This window comes from Equus asinus, chromosome 11 (assembly GCF_041296235.1).
Source record: "Equus asinus isolate D_3611 breed Donkey chromosome 11, EquAss-T2T_v2, whole genome shotgun sequence".
In the NCBI taxonomy this organism is placed as follows: Eukaryota; Metazoa; Chordata; class Mammalia; order Perissodactyla; family Equidae; genus Equus; species Equus asinus.
Window position 1 is genome coordinate 84614191 of NC_091800.1, and position 18472 is coordinate 84632662.

The 18472-nt window shown below is 51.4% G+C and overlaps 1 protein-coding gene across 14 annotated transcripts in view; it reads left to right on the forward strand.

Annotated features, from left to right (window-relative positions):
- Positions 1-18472, forward strand: part of TMCO3 (transmembrane and coiled-coil domains 3) — a 44985-nt gene that overhangs the window by 25107 nt on the left and 1406 nt on the right. For 3 of the 14 annotated variants that reach the window (XM_014867913.3, XM_044779650.2, XM_070520198.1), the window contains 5 exons: positions 798-918; positions 9569-9764; positions 10154-10304; positions 15503-15582; positions 16450-16599. In XM_014867913.3, coding sequence (XP_014723399.3) covers positions 798-918; positions 9569-9764; positions 10154-10304; positions 15503-15582; positions 16450-16599 — 698 coding nt within the window. The remainder of the gene's footprint in view (positions 1-797; positions 919-9568; positions 9765-10153; positions 10305-15502; positions 15583-16449; positions 16600-18472) is intronic. The other 11 variants (XM_070520205.1, XM_070520206.1, XM_070520207.1 and 8 more) reach the window with 5 other exon arrangements.

The window sequence follows — 18472 nt, forward strand, 5'->3', positions numbered from 1 at the left end:
TAAGATTACTCTGTCACATGGGTCTTTAAATATCTGTTACTACCAATAGCTTTTTTTAAAGGAAAAGAAAGCTTACTTTAGGGGAGAACATGACTATTTAGCATTTAGAAGCACCTTTAATAGGGCCCAAGCCAGAACTGTTGGTTGAAAATGGAAGCATAGCAGGCCTGTGTGAAGTGTTGCATTCTTGAAGACTCGATCGACTTCCTGTCTTCTGTCCTGAGGACTCGTGTGGTGCCTTCAGCGGGTGCTGTTCCTGCCCCCCTGCTCTGTCCGTCTAACGAGCCGGCGTTCCTCTCCCCCATCTGCGTTTGTCTCAAAGGGAAGGGACCTGCAGCGTGGGGGCGATGGGGGCGGAGGGAAAGTGACCCTGCAGCCACTCCCGGCCAGCGGGTGCGGCAGAAGGGGTGGGGCCGGCTCTCTCTGGAATGGCTTGGGGGAGACCGAGGCGGGAGGAGGCCACTTCCTGCGCCTAGGGACACAGTGAAACTGGGATGACTATCCAGGCCTTTCGTGTTCTTGTTTGCAATGCCATCTTTTCCTAGTGACATTTCCCTGTAATCACATGAGTAACACGTACCTAATGGAAATAAAATATTCTGGAGATCCTCTCTACAAAAGGTTTTTTAATCTTTAAAATGTTTCAGTGTCTCCTCTCAAAGAGAGTTTAAAGTCTGTCTTCTTATTTAAGGTGTCGAAATTATTGGAAATGTTTTAGAAATATGCATGATGACTGTATCTTGACTCTGGACCCTTTGAAAAGCCGTAACCGTGCCTTGAGTAGCCGTTTTCTCCAGCAGGCGACCTTGACTACAGTGCCGTGCTGCTTGGGATGCTGGTGACGCAGGATGTGCAGCTGGGGCTGTTCGTAGCCGTCATGCCCACGCTGATCCAGGCGGGAGCCAGCACGTCCTCCAGGTGAGCGCTTGTGGCAGCTTGTCGCGCGGTTTGTTTTCCTCCTTTCAAGTGGCTTATTTATGAAAATACTGTTTAATACCTTTTCCCAAAGAGACGTTCAGAGCTTGTACAGCATGGGCGTGGGAGCACAGACGGAGTAACAGTGCTCAGCTCAAACTCTGGTCCTCTGGTCTCGGGCGAGGTGCTTCACCTCACTCTTCAGGTAGTATCAGTACTCACCTAATCGAGTAGTTAAGATTAAATGAGTTAAGGTGTGAACGTGCTTAGAACACTGCCTGGAACACAGTGATGGGGGGTGTGTGTGAGCGATTGTTGTGGTTATTGTCCGTGTCATCCTCGTTACCATTTCCCCTGATCCTTCTTTCCTTTTTCCCAATAAAATAATCCCAAAGCCTAAGCTACGCGTGTTTCCACTTGTATGGAGAGAGAAGCCAAATGGGAAAAGTAGATTCACCCAGAAAGCTGGAGGTGGTGCTGCCTGTACAATATGTTACAAGAACACCAGCCAGAAAGTGAACACACTTGGAAAATACAGGGAGCCCTGTAAAAGTTAAAGGCAAATGCATGTGGGTTAGGACCGTAAGCTTCAGTTTATTTTGAGCAAATGTACTAAATGCATATAAACATTGTGGTGAAATATTTCCAGAGGCTACATGTGTTTCATCTCTTATAGTAATGATATGATGGGCCAAAAATTAGTAGACTTTTTCAAGAATTTTTCTGGAACCACTTTGAAACACTGAGATGTGTCTCGTTTACGTTATTTCTTCCTTTCTAGCCTGTATGCCTTTTATTTCTTTTTTTCGCCTCTCGCACCGGCTAGAATTTCCAGCACTTTTCGAAGGAGATGGGGTGAGTGGACACCCTTGCCTTCTTCCTGATCTGGAGAGAGAGAGCGTTTGTTCCGCGGCACTAAGTATGCTGTTACTGTGGGGTTTGTACCTGTTCTGCATGCAGTTGGGGAACTTCCCCTCTATTCCTAGTTTGCTGAGAGTTTTTATCATGAATGGATGTTGGATTTTGTCGAATGCTTTTTCTGCACCTGTTGATGTGCTCGTATGGTTTTTCTTCTTTGGCTGATTTACGTGGTAGATTACATTGATTTTTGAAAGTCCAACCAAGCTTGCGTACCTAGAATAAATCCCACTTGGCCATGCTGTGTAATTCTTCTTATACATTGCTGTGTCCAATTCACTGATATTTTGTTGAAGATTTTTGTGTTTCAGTTCTTGAGAGAGATTGATGTGTAGTTTTCTTTTTTTGTACTCTCTTTGTCTGGTTTTGGCCTTAGGGTAGTACTAGGTTCATAAAATGATTTGAGAAGTCTTCCTCCCTCTTCTGTTTTCTGGAAAACGTTGTATAAAATTGCTATTAATTCTTCCTTAAATGCTTGGTAGGATTCTCCAGTGAAACCATCTGGGTCTTGAGATTTCTTTTTTGGGACTTTTCTTAAATTATGAATTCAATTTGCTAGTAGTTATAGGGCTATTCAAATTATCTGCTACATATTGTTGAGTTGTGGTAGTTTGGTTTTTTGAGGAATTGGTCCATTCTATTCCACTAGTGATTTTGTGTGTGCAGGCTTGTTTGTAGGATTCCTTTATTATCCTTTTGACGTCTGTAGGATCTGTGGTGATATCCCCCGTTTCGTTCCTGGTGTTGCTAACTTGCATCTTTTCTCTTTTTCTTTGTCAATCTTTCCAGAGGTTTGATGATTTTATTGACCTTTTCAAAGAACCAGCTCTTTGTTTCATTGATTTGTCTCTTTGTTTTTCTGTTTTCAATTTCATTGGTTTCTACCCTTTTCTTTATTATTTCTTTCCTTCTGTTTGCTTTGGGTTTATTTTCCTCTTTTTTTTTCTAGGTTCTTGTGGCGTGAACCTAGATTATTGATTTGAAGCCTTTCTTCTTTTCTGCTGTAAGTATTCAGTGCTATAAATTTTCCTCACAGCTTAGCTGCATCTCATTTATTTTGATATGTTGTATTTTTATTTTCATTCAGTTCAATGAGTATAAAACGTTTCTTTTGATACCCCCTCTGTGACCTGTGGATTGTGGAGACGTGTTTGCGGGTTGTCCTGCTGTCTGTCTGGGTTTCTAGTGTGATTGCACTGTGGTCGAAGAGCAAACACTTTGTGTGGTTTCGTTCTTTCACGTTTGTTGAGGTTGCCTCATGGCCCCAGATATGGTCTGGTAAATGCTCCAAAGCGACTTAAAACACAGTGCGCGTCCTGCGTTGTTGAGTGGGGCATTTTAGGAGCGTCTGTTAGACTCGGTCCCCTCATCGTGTTGCTGGGTCTTCCTTATTCTTGCCGTAGGTCTGTCGATTGTCAGGGAGGTGGGATTGCCCTCCCCACTGGTAACTGCCTGTGTCTGCTTCTCCTCTGAGCTCCGTTAGCTTTCCTTCATGTGTTCTGGGCTCTTTGGTTTGGCGGACACACGCTTAGGATCGTTTTGTCTTCCCGGTGGATTTGGTTACCCTTATGTGATACGCCTTTTGTTTCTAGTAATTTTCCTTGCTCTGAAATTAACTTTACCTGATATTTAGTATATAGTCACTCTTGCCTTTTTTTTTTTAATTAAATCCGCAATGGTGTATCTTTTCCGTCCTTTTACTTTCAACCCACTTATGCTGTTGTGTTTGAAGTGAGTTTCTTGTAGACAACATATTGTTGGATGATGTTTTAATCCACTCAGCCAATCTCTGTCTTTTTATTTTCTAATCTTTAGGGGGATCCTTTATTTCCTTCACTTTCTGCTTATAAAGTGGAATTTCAACGTGTAAAAATTGTTTCTTCTAATTCAGCCAATGGCTTGGAACATCACTTTGTCCTAATTCCATGATGTAAGTGGTCCCCAGGGCAGGTCCAAGGGTTGTGGGTTCACAAGGACTGGATGCACCGGATAACCTCTGTCTTTTAACTGGGGTAGTGAGACCATTTACGTTCAAGGTAAATATTGATATGTTAGGACTAAGTCTCTCATTGTACTTGTTTTCTTTCTGTTTTCTCTCTTTCTTCTTCCCCTTTTCATTTTTCTTACTTCCCTGTTAGTAACCTGCGTATTTTTAAGGATTCCGTCTTGATTTATTTATAACATTTTTGAATCTATTGCTTTGTGTGGGTTTCTTAGTGGCTAATCTAGGTGTTACTATACACGTTCGCTTCTTCTAAATGAAGAACATGATTTCCATTTAGGTCCCTTCCCTCTCCCCACTTTTTAAATATAATTGTTGTATTTTCTCTACTTAGGTTGAGCACAACTTCAGATGGTTTTATAAATTTTGCTTCAATAATCAAGTACGATTTTTAAAATTCATGAGAAAGATTGTCTGTTATACTTACTACTTTGACCCTTTCTGATGTTCTTATTTTCTTTCTCAAGTTCGGCATTTCTTCCATGAAAATTCCCTTTCTATTTGAGGACTTTCTTTGGTCATTCTTTTATGGTTAGTCTGCCACTGGCGACAAATTCTCTTAGTTTTCCCTCATCTGAGAACGTTTCCTCCCCCTTCTGTGCCCGAAGGACACTTTGACTGGACGTAGATGTGGCCGTTGCCCATTCTTTCCTTCTGACACTTGAGAAACGTTGTGCGGCTTCTCTCTGGCCTCCAGTGGCTTCAGGAGAGATTGGCCCTGTTCTCCACCAGTGATGCGTGGTTTCTCTCTGGCTGCTTTCAAAATTTTCTCTTCGTTTTTACTTTTTGGAAACTTAATTATGTGTCTTGGTGTCTTAGTCAGTTCCGGTGGCCATGACAGAATACCGCAGACTGGGTCTTGTTTAAACAGACAATTAGCTCTCAAGTTCGGGGGCTGGAAGTCAAGGTCAAGGTGCTGGCCATGTGGTTCCTGGTGAGAGTCCACTTTCAGACAGCGTGTCCTCACGTGGCGGAGGGAGAGAGCACACAGAGCTCTCTGGTCTCTTCTTACATGGGCACTAATCCCGTCCTGGGGCTCCACCCTCATGACCTCACCTAATCCTCATCACCCCCAAAGGCCTCACGTCCTGGTACCGTCATCTTGGGGCCTCCACGTATGAATCTGGGGGGATGCAAACATACGGGCCCTAACACGCTTTGGGTTTATCCTATTTGGCCCTCACTCAGCTTTTTGAATCTGTAGGTTTGTGTCTCTGGCCTAAGTTAGGAATTTCGCCATTATTTCCTCAAACGTGTTTTCAGCCCATTTGCTCTCTCTCTGGAACCAGGGGTACAGATGGCAGCTCTCTTGTCCCACGCGTCTCCGAGACTCTTCCTTTTCAGTCTGTTTTCTCTGTCGTTCAGCCTGGGTGATTCCATCTGTCCGTCCTCAGGTTCACAGGTTCTGTCCGCTGTCATCTCCACTCTGCTATTTAGCCCACCCAGCGAGGTTTTCATATTGGTTATTGTATTGTTATATAGTTTCCATTTGGTTCTTCTTGCTATAACTTGTTTCTTTGCTGAAATGTTCTATTTTTTCATTTGTTTCAAGAGAATTTTTAATTGCTGTTGAATCATTTTCATGATGCCTGCCTTAAAGTCTTCATCAGAGAATTCTGACAATTCATCCTGCTGTTGGGGTCTGTTGACTGTCTTTCTCACTAAAGCTGTGGTTTTCCCCGATTCTTGGTGTGATGAGTGATTTTCGATTGTACCCTGGACATTTCACATATTATGAGTCTCTGGATCCTATTAATCCTTCTTTTTAAGCAAGCAGCGCCCTGTGGGCTGGTGTGTGTGTGTCCATCCTTCCTGCCCAGGTGGAGTCACAGACCTGCCTTGTGGAGACAGGTGGGGCGGACGTATTTTGTATTTTTCAGTATTTACCTTTTGCCAGATGTTATATTAAGTTTCAGCAATCCAAAGTGATTAAGGTCTCATCTCTGCTCTCGGAGAGCTCAGCCTGACAGGGCAAGTAGGAGCCAATAGCTCCTTCTCTTTCCACGGAGATTTCCAGAGGTTCAGGCTCAGGCCCCGGGGCGAGGCCTCCTTGGAGCTCTGTCGTTTACCAGCCTTCAAGCCCTGGCAGCTGACTGAACATCTCTGGGCTTCCGTGTGCTCAGCTGTAAGATGGGCCCATGTGGAAATCGTACCTGCCTGGAGGAGTGTGTGAGAGTCGTGCGAGAGAGTCCCGTGGAGCATGCAGCCCGCTTCCTTGTGTATGTAACTCTTACAGTTAGTTTAGAGAGAGGGTCCTTTTGATTGTCATTTTCCTTTGATCCAAATTTTTTTAACTATCAGAAAAGCAACACTTTTGGTCACACACAACTCAAAATCAGAGCCAGTTCGTACTCCTTCTGGCCACGGATTTTCAAGATAAATAACTGAACGAAAATTTGGGCAGCAAGAGGTGGATTTATAACTTTCGCTGAAAATCATTCGAGTCTACTTCAGAAGCATACGACAATTTATTGCTCGTAGAGGCCAGAGTCTCCTCGGTGAGCAGGAAGCGGGCCCTGGTAAAGCACATGTCACATTCATCTCACCGGATTCCCTGTCAGGTACAGACGTCTCCATCAGAAAACTTTAAAGCTTTTCTCTATTTTCCAATTAGAAAAATTAATGCAGCACAGGTATTGATCTCAATGATATGTTCCACCTTAGTCAGGAAGCAGCATGTTAGCAAGAGTTTAGTGACATGGAACAAATGTTCTCTGTTACGTTAAACTGTAGAAGCAGAGTCAAATTCATATGCAATATTCCTCAAAAGTTTAAGCATAGAGTTACCGCATGACTCAGCTATTCCACACCAAGGCCTTCACCCAGGAGAAGTGAAACGTCTGTCCACGTAGGAAGCTATGGGTGGGTGTGATGCTGGCACAGCCTGTGTTGTGCTTAATGCCCTGAACTATACAGGCATACCTCGGGGAGGGCGTGGGCTCGGCTCCAGGCCACCGCCCTAGAGCAGATAGCGCGATCAAGCGAGTCACACGAAGTTTCCGGGTTCCCACTGCATATAAACGTTTGCACGATACTGAGTCTGTTAAGTGTGCGGTAGCAAATTGAAAAATGCTGACCGTCACCTGAGCCTTCAGCGGGTTGTAACTTTTTTGCTGGTGGAGGGTCTTACAAAAAGAGAAAATGCATACCTGTGAAGTGCAGTGAAGTGAAGCACAATAAAATGAGTCGTGCTTGCACACTTTGAAATGGTTAAAGTAATAAATTTTATCACACTAAGAAAAGCTTGTGCATGAATGTTCATGGCAATGTTGTTCATCATAGCTAAAAAATGGAAACAACTAAAATGTCCATTAGCTAATGAATGGATACGTCAGATGTGCTGTGACCACACAATGGAATATCATTCAGCCAGAAAAACGGATGAAGTCCGGGCATTGGCTACAACATGGACGAACCGTGAAGACATGGCACTAAGTGCAAGGAGCCAGACACAAAAGGCCATGTAGTGTATGATTCCATTTATGTGAAATGTCCAGAACAGGCAAATCCACAGAGACGGAAAGAAGGTTGTGGTTGCAGGGCTGGGGGAGAGGAATAGGGAGTGAGTGCTCATGGGTAAGGGTTTCTTTTGGGGGAGGTATATTCTGAAGTGGATTGTGGTGATGGTTGCACAACTTTGTGAATACACTAGAAACCATTGAATTGTATGCTTTAAATGGGTGATTTGTATGGAATGAGAATTATATCTCAATAAAGCTGTTAAAAATTACATACAGTATTATTTCAACTACATGAGAAGGTGAATGGAGACTGGAAATACGTGTATATAAAGCAAGGTATATCTCTTCTAATACACATCAGTCATGTAAACGAGGAGCAGGATGTGTCTGGTGGCATACAAGTGACACGAGCCAGTGGAAACTTGAGAAATGAGACACTGGAGCTGCACGTGACTCTGGCTTTTTGTCCTTTCTGAGCTGTTGGACTGTTTTGTCCTCGTTGTGGTGTGTTTAGACAAGTGGGCGGCTGACCTGAGAGCAGGCCTGGGTGTGGGGATCGCGGAGAGGTGGGGCGTGACCAGAGTGCGCCTGGAGCCTCCTGGAGCCAGGCACCTGCATGGACCTGGAGCAGGGGGCTTCTCGTCTGTGAGGTGGGATGGTGACAGCATGCATCGCATAGGGCTGCTGTCAGGATTGTCATGAGAAACGCAAGGCTTAAGTGGCTGCGATGTCTTTATCAGCTAAATAAGTCAGGACAGACCTAGAATGCTGTGTGCAGACATGCTGTGTGCAGGGGAGGACTCCCACTGTCTGGGAGCCCCGTGCTGTCGGGGAAAGATAATGAATGAATGTGAGTATAAGTGGGTGGCCAACAAGGCCACGTCTAGTGTAGATAAGTGCTGAGTGGAGAACTGCAGCTACAGCGAGGTGACCCGTGGGCGAAGGACTGATGGCCACTTCAGATTGGCAAGGCCTCTGCGTAGTCGGCTTTGAGGCTGAAACGTGAAGGACACGGCTGAGCCAGGTGGGAGAACCTGGGGTGGGGACTGAGCACCCAGCCAAGGGGGCCCAGCGCACAGGTCCGGCAGCTGGAGGGAGTGTGGCCTGTCGGGGGGCAGAGGCTGCTTTGTGGGTGAAGGAGCATGGGAGGCGCAGTAGGCTGAGGAAGTCTGGGCTCCTCCCAGGGTCCCGGGTGCTTTGAACGTTGGCCTGCTGTTTGGCCTCTGGAGTGGGAGCGAGATCGGTTAGGAGGTTGCTGGAGTTGTACAGCCGACGCCCCTGGGGCAGGAGTGCCCTGATCTGGACACAGGGCCCGTTCAGGGTGACCCTGGTGTGGAGCGCCCTGACGCGCTGACGTGTGGGGTGAGAGGTTCGCACAGTGTCTGCTGCTGGGCTGCAGGGACCGTCAGGAAGTGCAAGTGGACCAGCCTTCCTGCTTCTGTCGCAGCGAGCACGCTCCTGTCCCCCAGGCAGCAGACCCCCTCTCTCATCACTAACGGGCGAGGCGTCTTTCAGCCCTGTCTAATTCCCTGAGTGATCAGGCACAGCTTGAGGGTCGTGTCCAGGCTACTCGTTTAAGCCTGGCTGCAGTGGTGAATTTTCTCTTAGGAATCAGATCTGAATTCTTCCGTCAAGAGCTTTTAAACCAGAATTTTGGACTGAGTGGTGTCCTAAATATGGAGAGCGCTAAGCTTAAAAAAAATGACTGCTATTGCCAATACTATGAATACGCCATAGTACCTTTCTTGTGGGGGTCTTGAGGCTGAGATGTGAGGAGCATGTTCTAATAAGAGCTCAGCATGGAGTCCCTTCTCTGTTCCTACGTCACAGACATAATCTTGAGAGCTCTGGCTTTGGGGAGGGAACACCGTGCTGGAAGTCGCTGGATGTCTTTGGTCATGCATCCAGCGGCAAGCCTGCAGCGTGCTGTCACAGGGCGGCCTTTGCCTTACAGAGAATTTCAGACAGGTTAGTTCCCGGTGAAGGCTTCACTGTCTGTCATCCACCGAGAGGTATATGCTGTCAGTCACGAGTCATTCCGTCCTGTAAAACGTATCTGCTTGAAAGTACAGATTGTGAAACAATCAGTGTCTGTATTTGATTCCGATAACTTAGCTTCTGAGATTAATGTGATGGATAGATTTTGTTTTACTATTTAAAATAAAAATGTGTGTGATTTTGTAACATGTTAAAAAGAGTGAAAGATCATTTATTGGGTTTTGTAGAAATATGTTCTGGGCGTGAACTGACACGTCTCTTTTTTCTTTCCTAGCATTGTCATGGAAATGCTGCGAATCCTGGCTCTGATCGGTCAGATTCTGTTTTCGCTGGCTGCTGTCTTTCTCTTATGTCTTGTCATAAAGACTTACCTCGTGGGGCCGTATTATCGGAAGCTGCATGTGGAAAGCAAAGGGAACAAAGAGGTCCTTGTCTTAGGGATCTCTGCTTTCATCTTCTTCATGTTGACGGTGATTCCCAAGATACCTGTGTTTTTTCTGTCATCTGGTTTATTGTCGTCCACTGGGAGCTTCTGATCAGTTCTTCGTCTTTTTGTTTCAATAATTGTTGAAACATTTGGAACACATATAGTGCTTTTTGCTTCATGCACAGTTGCTGTGCCCCCATCAGCATTAGCCCCGTGAGCTCTCCTGCTGAGCTTTGTACACACACTCTTGAGGCTGCATGAAAACAGATCGACTGTGGGAATGAAGAGCCATATAAGCACCCGTGTGTGTACGTGTAAATGTGTATTTGCTCTGCCAGGTCCAGGAGGCTGTCTTTGGGTGGGAGCCCCACCTGCCGGGAGGTGGTGGTGACTGGTGGCTCTGAGTGACGTGTGGTCCTTCCCTCCTCCCAGGTCACAGAGCTGTTGGACGTCTCCATGGAGCTGGGCTGCTTCCTGGCCGGAGCGCTCATCTCTTCCCAAGGCCACGCGGTCACCGAGGAGATCATGGCTTACGTGGAGCCTATTCGAGACTTCCTGGCGATTGTGTTCTTCACGTCCATAGGTAACCTCTCCTTCCCGTGCGGTGTCCAGTTGTGTGCGCTAACCACCAGGTCGCCTCTGTAACCTGTGTAGACACGCGTTTACATTTATAGTCTCTGCAGTGAAAGCAGCTCCATAAGAATTAGAGTCTGAGGGGAAATCTTACTAAAAAGAGGGAAAGTCTGAATGAGGGGATGTGAGTTCGTTGATGGTCACTCTCCTGCGCTGACGTCTCAGTGTTGTGCCGGCCTCTTCCTGTCAGGCTGTCCTCCTGTGTCCGTGGTCTTTCCAGTGTCCACGTAAGTTCCGTATTCAGCTTGTCAGTTTTCACAGGAGAGTTCTGTGCAACCCCAGGCTCTCGACTGGCGGTGCTCTGTCAGCACTGGGATGCACGTAGCTGGGCGCCTGTCCCCGGCCTTGGGAGGATGACGCGCCCTGGGGCTCCACAGGTGAGCACCTTAAAGTCAGGATGTCCAAGTGGGAAGTTTGGAAAGAAATACTAATTTTGATATTAAAAAAATTAAACTGACTGTGTCAGGACGTACTGCTCTGCAGATTTCCGTGTCAGGGTCCCATAGCCGGTCCTGGAGAGGGGCGGGCGGTGACCTGCGTGTCCTGCGTGTCACAGCCCGTCTTCTCGCTGCCCCGGGAGCCCAGGCTCTCTGCGCTCGTGCATTGCAGGGGAACTGGACATTCACGTGGAGATGGGAGGGCCCCGACAGAGGAGCCGAGTGGGGGCCGCGCCGGACCCGAGGTGCACAGAGACGTGCTTGCAGCTGCTGAGCATCGGCTTCTCCGGGTCCCTCAGAGAGCCCTCCCAGGGCCCGGCTCTTCCTCTCTGCCGCCTTCCGCCCTCATCATCCTCCTTCTCCCTCCTCTCTCTCTCTCTGTCTCCCTCTCTGTATTCACATCTCTGTCTCTCTCTCTGTCTCCCTCTCCGTATTCACGTCTCTGTCTCTCTCTCTGTCTCCCTCTCCGTATTCACGTCTCTGTCTCTCTCTCTGTCTCCCTCTCCGTATTCACATCTCTCTCTCTCTCTGTCTCCCTCTCCGTATTCACGTCTCTCTCTCTGTCTTCCTCTCCGTATTCACGTCTCTCTGTCTCTCTCTCTGTCTCCCTCTCCGTATTCACGTCTCTGTCTCTCTCTCTGTCTCCCTCTCCGTATTCACGTCTCTCTCTCTCTCTGTCTCCCTCCTCGTATTCACGTCTCTGTCTCCCCCTCTCCCCTCCCGCTTGCTCCTTGACCCCCTCTCTGCTGCCCCTCTGCTCCATCCCCCCGCCTCCACTACGGGGGTCGCCCCTCAAGGTGCTGAATGAGCTCTGCCTGTGCCGATCCCTTGACCTTCCATTCCTGCTGGTGACTCGCTTCTCTTCTGTCAGTTCTTCTCCAGACAAGGCCTGATGAATCGATTAGATCGTAGCCTGTTCCCACTGCATTCCAGTCCTGCGTCCGCTCCAGAGGCCCTAGGCCACCTGATGCGTGGGTGTCACTCCATGTCCTGCCTGCCAGGGCTTCTTGGAATGTGCAGTTAACAGACTAAAATTCCATGAATATGTCACTTAAAACGGGCATGTTTGTATAGCATTCCTCAAATTAAGATTCTTGATCCATCAAGAACGTGCTTTCTAATACAGCTGTGCATCGTTCAGTGATGGGACGCGCTCTGAGAATGCATATTAGGGATGGTCGTCCCTGTGTGAGCCTCGGAGCATGCTCGCAGCCCATGACGCACGGGCTCTGTGGTGCTGATCTTGTGGGACCCCACCACTGGTGCGGCCCCGTCATTGGCCAACACGTGGGGATGCGGCGCATGACGGCAGGCTGATCCCGGACATGTTCTGCCTTGGCTGTCTGCACTCAGTGTACAAGGGGCTCCGTCAGCTTCCTGCCGGCCCAGGCTCGTCTGTGCAATGGGTTCTATTCTGATGGTCAGGCGCTATCTTTGGTTCCAGTTCTAAGCAACAAGCAGACGGCCCCCTTTGAGAAGACACCTTTCTTTTCTGCAATACTTAGGCCTCAGTGGGATGTAAGTGAATGGGGGGGGTCCCTGTATTTAATGAACATCCACTGCCCTCCTGCCCTGTGCCAGGCCCTGTGGAACCGCAAAGATGACCCAGACTCAGCTGCTGCGTCCAGGCCCCTTAGCCACAGGCGGTTCCAGTTGGGGAGAGTGAGTCCCAGGGTGTGTGAGGGGTTCGGGCCGTGCTCCTGAAAGAGACGGCTTTCGAATGGCGTGAACAACAAAGGGCAGTTTATAGGCCCCAAGCAAGGAGGGAGGGTTTCTGTGCTGAAGGCAGAGCCAGGGCACAAAGGTGTGGGCGCCCGGCAGAGCGTGGGGCAGGAAACAGGGCGGGAGATGACCCGTCATGCCACCCGCCACCCCGCAAGGTGGAGGTCGTGAGCTGCCTCGTCTGCGTGTGTGCACCCCAACCCTCCAAGGTAGCAGGGTCCTGGGTTCACGCGGACAGCAAGCGGCAGTGCACGTTTCCACCCATGTTCTTCCTGCTGGACCAGGGCCCACGCCTGAGTCCACCAACGCCTGATTTTACAAATAATGTTTCATCGGAACACGGCCACACTCGTCGTTTGTTCGTTAATGGTGCTTGTGTGCTTCTCAGTCTGCTCGGCTGCCGGCGCAGCACCACGGGCTGGGCTCAAACAGCAGATGTTTACTTCCCACGGTTCTAGAGGCTGGAGTCCAAGGTCAGGGTCGGGTTCATGACAGCCCCTTCCTGGCTTGCAGACGCCTTCTTCTCGCTGTATCCTCACACGGGCTTCCCTCGCAGTGTGTGCACAGAAAGGGAGAGTGGGAGAGAGGGGAAGGGAGCGGGGAAAACGAGGGCGGGCAGCGAGCGCTGGTGTCTCCTCCTCCTCGTGGGCAGACTCCAGTCCCATCGGATCGGATCGGAGCTCCACCCTGTGACCTCCTTTCACCGTAATTACCCCCGAAAACCCTGGCTCCAAATACGGTCGCCCCAGGGTTCGGGCCTCAGCACATGCATTTGGGGACCACTCAGACATGGCGGCTCCAGCGCCGATGGAGTGGGGGCGAGAGAGCCCGCGTGGCACCCGGCCGCCCTGCACCAGACAGCATGATGACGGTTCTCGGTCCCTTCTCGTTTTGTGAGCAACGCCAAAGTGTGGTTTTTCTTTTATAAGATTTTCATCCCCTCCTCCTCACAGCCCCTCCCTGGGCCATGGTGAGGACCTGGGGCACTGCCTGTTCCCCACTCCCCGTTCCTGGGGGCGCCCTGGAGGGGGCTGTCATGTGCAGCCCCGGGTCCTCGCTCCATTTTGTACCCGTGGGCCTGGTGTGTGTGCATGGTGACCGTGAGGGCTCGCGCTTCCTCACACAGACCATGCACCAGGTGCCTGCCTCCCATGTCGGGTTGTGTCCACTCATCCCCCAAATCCACGTCTACCCCTAGGAAACTGTGGCAGAGGAGGCAAAGAGCTGTGCCAGCGTCCTCACGTGGTCAGTGTAGACCTGGGACCTGAGCCCAGAGCCTGCGCTGCGTGCCGCTGGGCCACCCCCGATAGCGTTTGGAACTTGTCGTGAGGACGAGGGGACGTAGGCAGGAAAACCATAACACAGCTCCCCGTCAGTCGCATGTGGCAGAGACCCTGCCCCACGGTGCATCTCCGTGTGGCTCATGTCAGGAGTGCTGGCTCCGGTCGGTTTGGCATCCGTGTTGCGCTCCACTCCCCATCGGAGCTCGCGGAGTGAGTGGCATGTCCACCCTCAGCGCGAAGGCCTCTGTCGTCTGGCCTGTGTGCGGAGGCCCCCGGGGGCCGGGCACCTGCTGTGACAATGAGGTGCTGTGTGATCATGACCCTCTATGGAGCTGTCAGATCAGGACACTACGGCACGATGGGGTCAACGACCAGGCTGAGGTCCCATAGGACTGACCCGCCGCCCCAAGGTGGGAAAGGCAGGCGCTTGTCCCCGTGAGACGTGGGCAGCGACGCGACCAGATGTGTGTGGTAAAAACAGCTCTGCCCAGCAGCGTGCCGGCGGGAGAGCGGGTGGGCAGGGAGCCCTGTGGTGCCGAAAACGGTTGCTCCCCAGGACGCGGCCGCAGCCTGCTGTGCGTGTGAACTCCGCTCGGGGCCTCTGGGTGAGACGGGCGGGTTAGGACCTGTCCCTCCTCGCTGCACATTCTCGTGGACTTGTTGCAGTTGGGGACGCGTGGGCAGTGGGATGTGGCCCCGTAGTGCAGGAGGGGGGCTGAGGACTTGGCAGAGCTGGATGTGGGGAGGGAGGAAGGCTCTAGGTGTCGGCTCGGGCACATGTCGCTGGACCAGGGACCCAAGAAAACAGGTGCCGGGGTGGAGCTGCACCAGGGACTGGGTTAGCGGGGGGCCAGCGGTTCACCCAGAGGTGTGCGCTGGGCAGGTCGCCACAGTTCAGGGAAGGGCCGGACCCCAGGAGCCGAGCCGGACCTGAGGGCTGCAGTGGGGGAGACCTGGAGGCCAAGGCTGCGCTCGCTCCCAGGTCCCAGCCAAGCACCCTGTCGTGTGGGGGGCGGCTGCCTCGGAACTTCAGGGAGGAGACTGTCTCCGGAGGAAAGGGACTTCGGATGTGTTTCTGAGTAGAATATTGATGGGCGCATCTGCCCCGACACGCTGTGGTCCTGCCGCCTGACAGCAGGTTCCAGGTAGCAGCACGTCCTGCGGGCTGGACAGCCGCCTGCCTGACTGGTGAGCGAGGGAGGACAGCCAGCCCCTTGCTCCCCAACCTGAGTCTGAGGCCTCGGGAGGGCACTGAAGGCAGCAGCGGAAAGCGCTCCTTGCGGTTCATCAAAATGGGCGAGGCAAACAGAAGAGGCAGAAGACACAGGCGGCTCGCGGCCTGTGCACACATGGGGTGAGCACCTGGGCTTCCCGGCCTGAGGGTGGATGCCGGCCGTCCTCTCCCGTGGCCACTCTTGTCCCCAGGCTCCAGGAGCCGTTTGCATCCTGGCCAGAATGTTCTCGTGAAAGAAAGTCAGACTCAGCGGCTGCTCGCCCTCGTGCTTCCCCACGTCACAGCCGCGCATGGGCCACTGTCGCGGAGTGGGCGGCTTGGGGCCGCGGGCAGCCGGCGCTTGGGCAGCGCCTGCAGGCCCTCCTGCAGCTGCAGCAGCGCCAGCAGCCAGTGGTCGACGGGTCGTGGCCGTGGCGAGGGCGCGGGAGGCTGGCCGCGGGGCCCGGGACTCACGCTGCGCCCTCTCCCGCAGGCCTGCACGTGTTCCCCACCTTCGTGGCGTACGAGCTCACCGTGCTGCTGGTGCTCACCCTGTCGGTGGTGATCATGAAGGTACCCCTGCGACTGGCGGACTGTATGCCGGTTTGGTGTCACATGTCTAGGGCGCACGTTACTTCCCCTTGGGGGTAACCCCTGCCCGTAGCAGCCCCGTCTGTGGACCCCCAGGACGGCCCCGACCCAGAACGCCATCTGAGAGGCGTTCTGCCACAGCACAGCCCAGGGATGGGTTTGGGTCAGCGTGGGGCACTTTGGGTCTGTTTTCCTCTTTGTCTCAGAATTGGGTACTTTTAACATTGGGGTTAAAAAGCTGGGATGAAGTAACGGCCTCCTGGGTCCTCCAGGGAAGCCCCTGCCGGGTCGACTTCCACCCGGGTCTGAAGCAGCCCAGACCCCCGCTCCCGGGACGGCCACGGCAGGCTCTTCCCGCTGTCTCCGCCGCGGCCACAAACCGCTGAGTTGCCTGTGCTGACGTTAGTTCTGGGTGCGACCGCCTGCTCGGTAGCTGCCCGGCTGTGTGGAGTATGACTTAAGGTACTTCCTCCTGAAGGACCCAGGACACCTGACGGGTCGGGCTGCCCCCAGCTCCAGCGGCTCACCTCTGGGTTTTGTCTACGTGAGAAAGACATTTCTCTCTTATTAAAAATAGAACTTCCATTTTGAGTGCTGCCTAATATTTAATGCTGTGAATTTCGTTTTGGGGGAAAATCCTTGTTCTCTGCTAGTGATCCTAAACCCCTGGTTCTGCCTTGGTGCCTGTGGTCTCCTTTCCGATGCTTTGAGTTTCTTTGGTGCCTTCTGCATAGAAGCCCCTCTGTGTGCGTCCCCCGGTTGTCTCTCGGGCTGTCCCTGCATCCGTCCTGCTGTTTTCTGGGGGCTTGGCTGTCAGGCTCAGTTAAGAGTAACACCCTGCTCTCGCAGTTTGTCCTGGCAGCCCTGGTTCTGTCTCTCCTCCTGCCGAAGACCAGCCAGTACATCAAATGGATCGTGGCCGCGGGCCTGGCCCAGGTCAGCGAGTTCTCTTTCGTCCTGGGGAGCAGAGCGCGCAGAGCGGGCATCATTTCCCGGGAGGTGAGTCTCCCCCACTTCCGGTGAGAGTCGCAGTCGGGCAGGTGCTCTGCTGCTCCCTGTCCTGTGGGACGCTCCTCATGCTGATGCCTGAGCGTCTGCGGGCCGCGGCCGGGTCAGCAGCACAGGGACGGGCGGCCGGGGGAGGGAGCACTGGTCCAGGCCCCATCCCCCCACAGCTGGCATGGGGGTTGAGGGTTTGTCTCGCGGTGGGCGCAGAGGTAGGCCCCGGTGTCCCCTCTCATAGGATGAGGAGCTCTTAGGTTAAAGTCACTAGTTAATTCTGCTCCAACTGTGACCCTCTCTTTTGCAGCAATTGTAATTACTTGCTCTGATATTTCTTGTGAAAAGAGGAAAACTGATTTTTAAAGTTCAGCTGATAGCTTGTGCATCATTAGTGGTTCAGAAATGTGGAGGTGCACCTTTGTAGAAAACCGGCGTGAACTCCCCTAGCCATGGACCAGGCCCTGAGCACCCTGTCCTTCCGGGGACCATATCTTCGAGAGGCATCATTGCATCTTAGTTCTTAGTTCCACTTAAAAACCCTTCAAAAGGCACAAGAGAGAACGTTCTCCTGTGAAAAGACCTGTTTGGTTTTTTTCACAAAACATCTTGTGGTAGTTGCCTGCTTGCAGGAGGCGAGTTAGGATTGTCAGAGGTGCTTCTGAAGGCACCGTGTCTCCAAGTTTTAAGTAGCTGGAATTAAAACCTTAATACAAATGGTGACAAAGTTTCCTATATATAAAACGTGGAGAGGTTTTCGTTGCATGTAAATATATATGAAAGTTTGGGGTTTTTCTGATGGGCCCTCCTCCCCCCACCACAGTGTTAAACACCACTTGGTGTTCTCACAGCTCCAGACACACAGGTCGTGTGTGCACAGCCCCAAACACAGGGTGCACCAGACCCTCGACCCTCAGTGTGGTGCCTGAAAGGTTAACCATCCACCTCTCTCCCTCCCCCTCCCGTCCCCCTCTCCCCCATTTGCCACCTTCCTTTTTGTCTCTGGTCTGTTCATCCTGGGTCTGGCTTTCTCTGTGTACCTCTGTGGTGGGTGTGTGTGTCTGTGTAGAATTGTGTGTGTGCACACAGTTGTGTGTGCATTTGTGCATGTACAGCAGTGCGCATGCAGTAACATGAGTGCAGCTGTGTGTGCGCGTTCATGTCCGTTTCCACCTGCCATGTTGCGCTTAGCTTGTATTTCCTCTTCAGTTTTGTTCATTTCCCTGTTTTAATTATGCCTGCTTTGTAAACTGGCTGTGCGTTAGAACTTGGTGAGCGTCCTTCGATGACCGTGTTTCACTTTAGATTTGATAAGGAGGTTTTGTCCTCAGCTGCGGGGTGTGGGTTGTGGCTCCAAAGTGACGGAAGGCGCCCACCCAGGGGCGAATCAGCCGCAGCCTGTCGTCCCCTATGTTCAGAGTTTAATATCATTTAAAACCTGAATCTTCTTTCAGGGCCGGAGGACTGAATGAGCCAAGGAGAAATTGAAAAGCATTTTGTAACCAACAGTTGCGTGACTGTTTCAGAGAAAGCAGGGTGGCGGGTTTGTGTTGTCAAGTGGATGGAGTGTGGGGTGACGGCGTCCAGACCTGAACGCCTGCTCCTGAGCTGCTGGTCCACTGAGTCGCATGTGTGTCAGAACACCGTGCGCTTTCCGTGTAGACCGGCAGGCTGTGGCAGTCGGCTGTTCCTGTATTTCTCGGCTTGCAAACAGTTGACTTCAGGATGTTTTAAGTTGTGGCTGTGCGGACACACAAGTTCCCGAATAGTGATTTCTACGTAGAATTATTTAGAGCTCCAGCCGTCTCCCACAGTCTGTTTTGCTCCTTGCCGCTTGGGGTGTCTGCGGGAGCACGTGTGGTCTTGTGGGGGC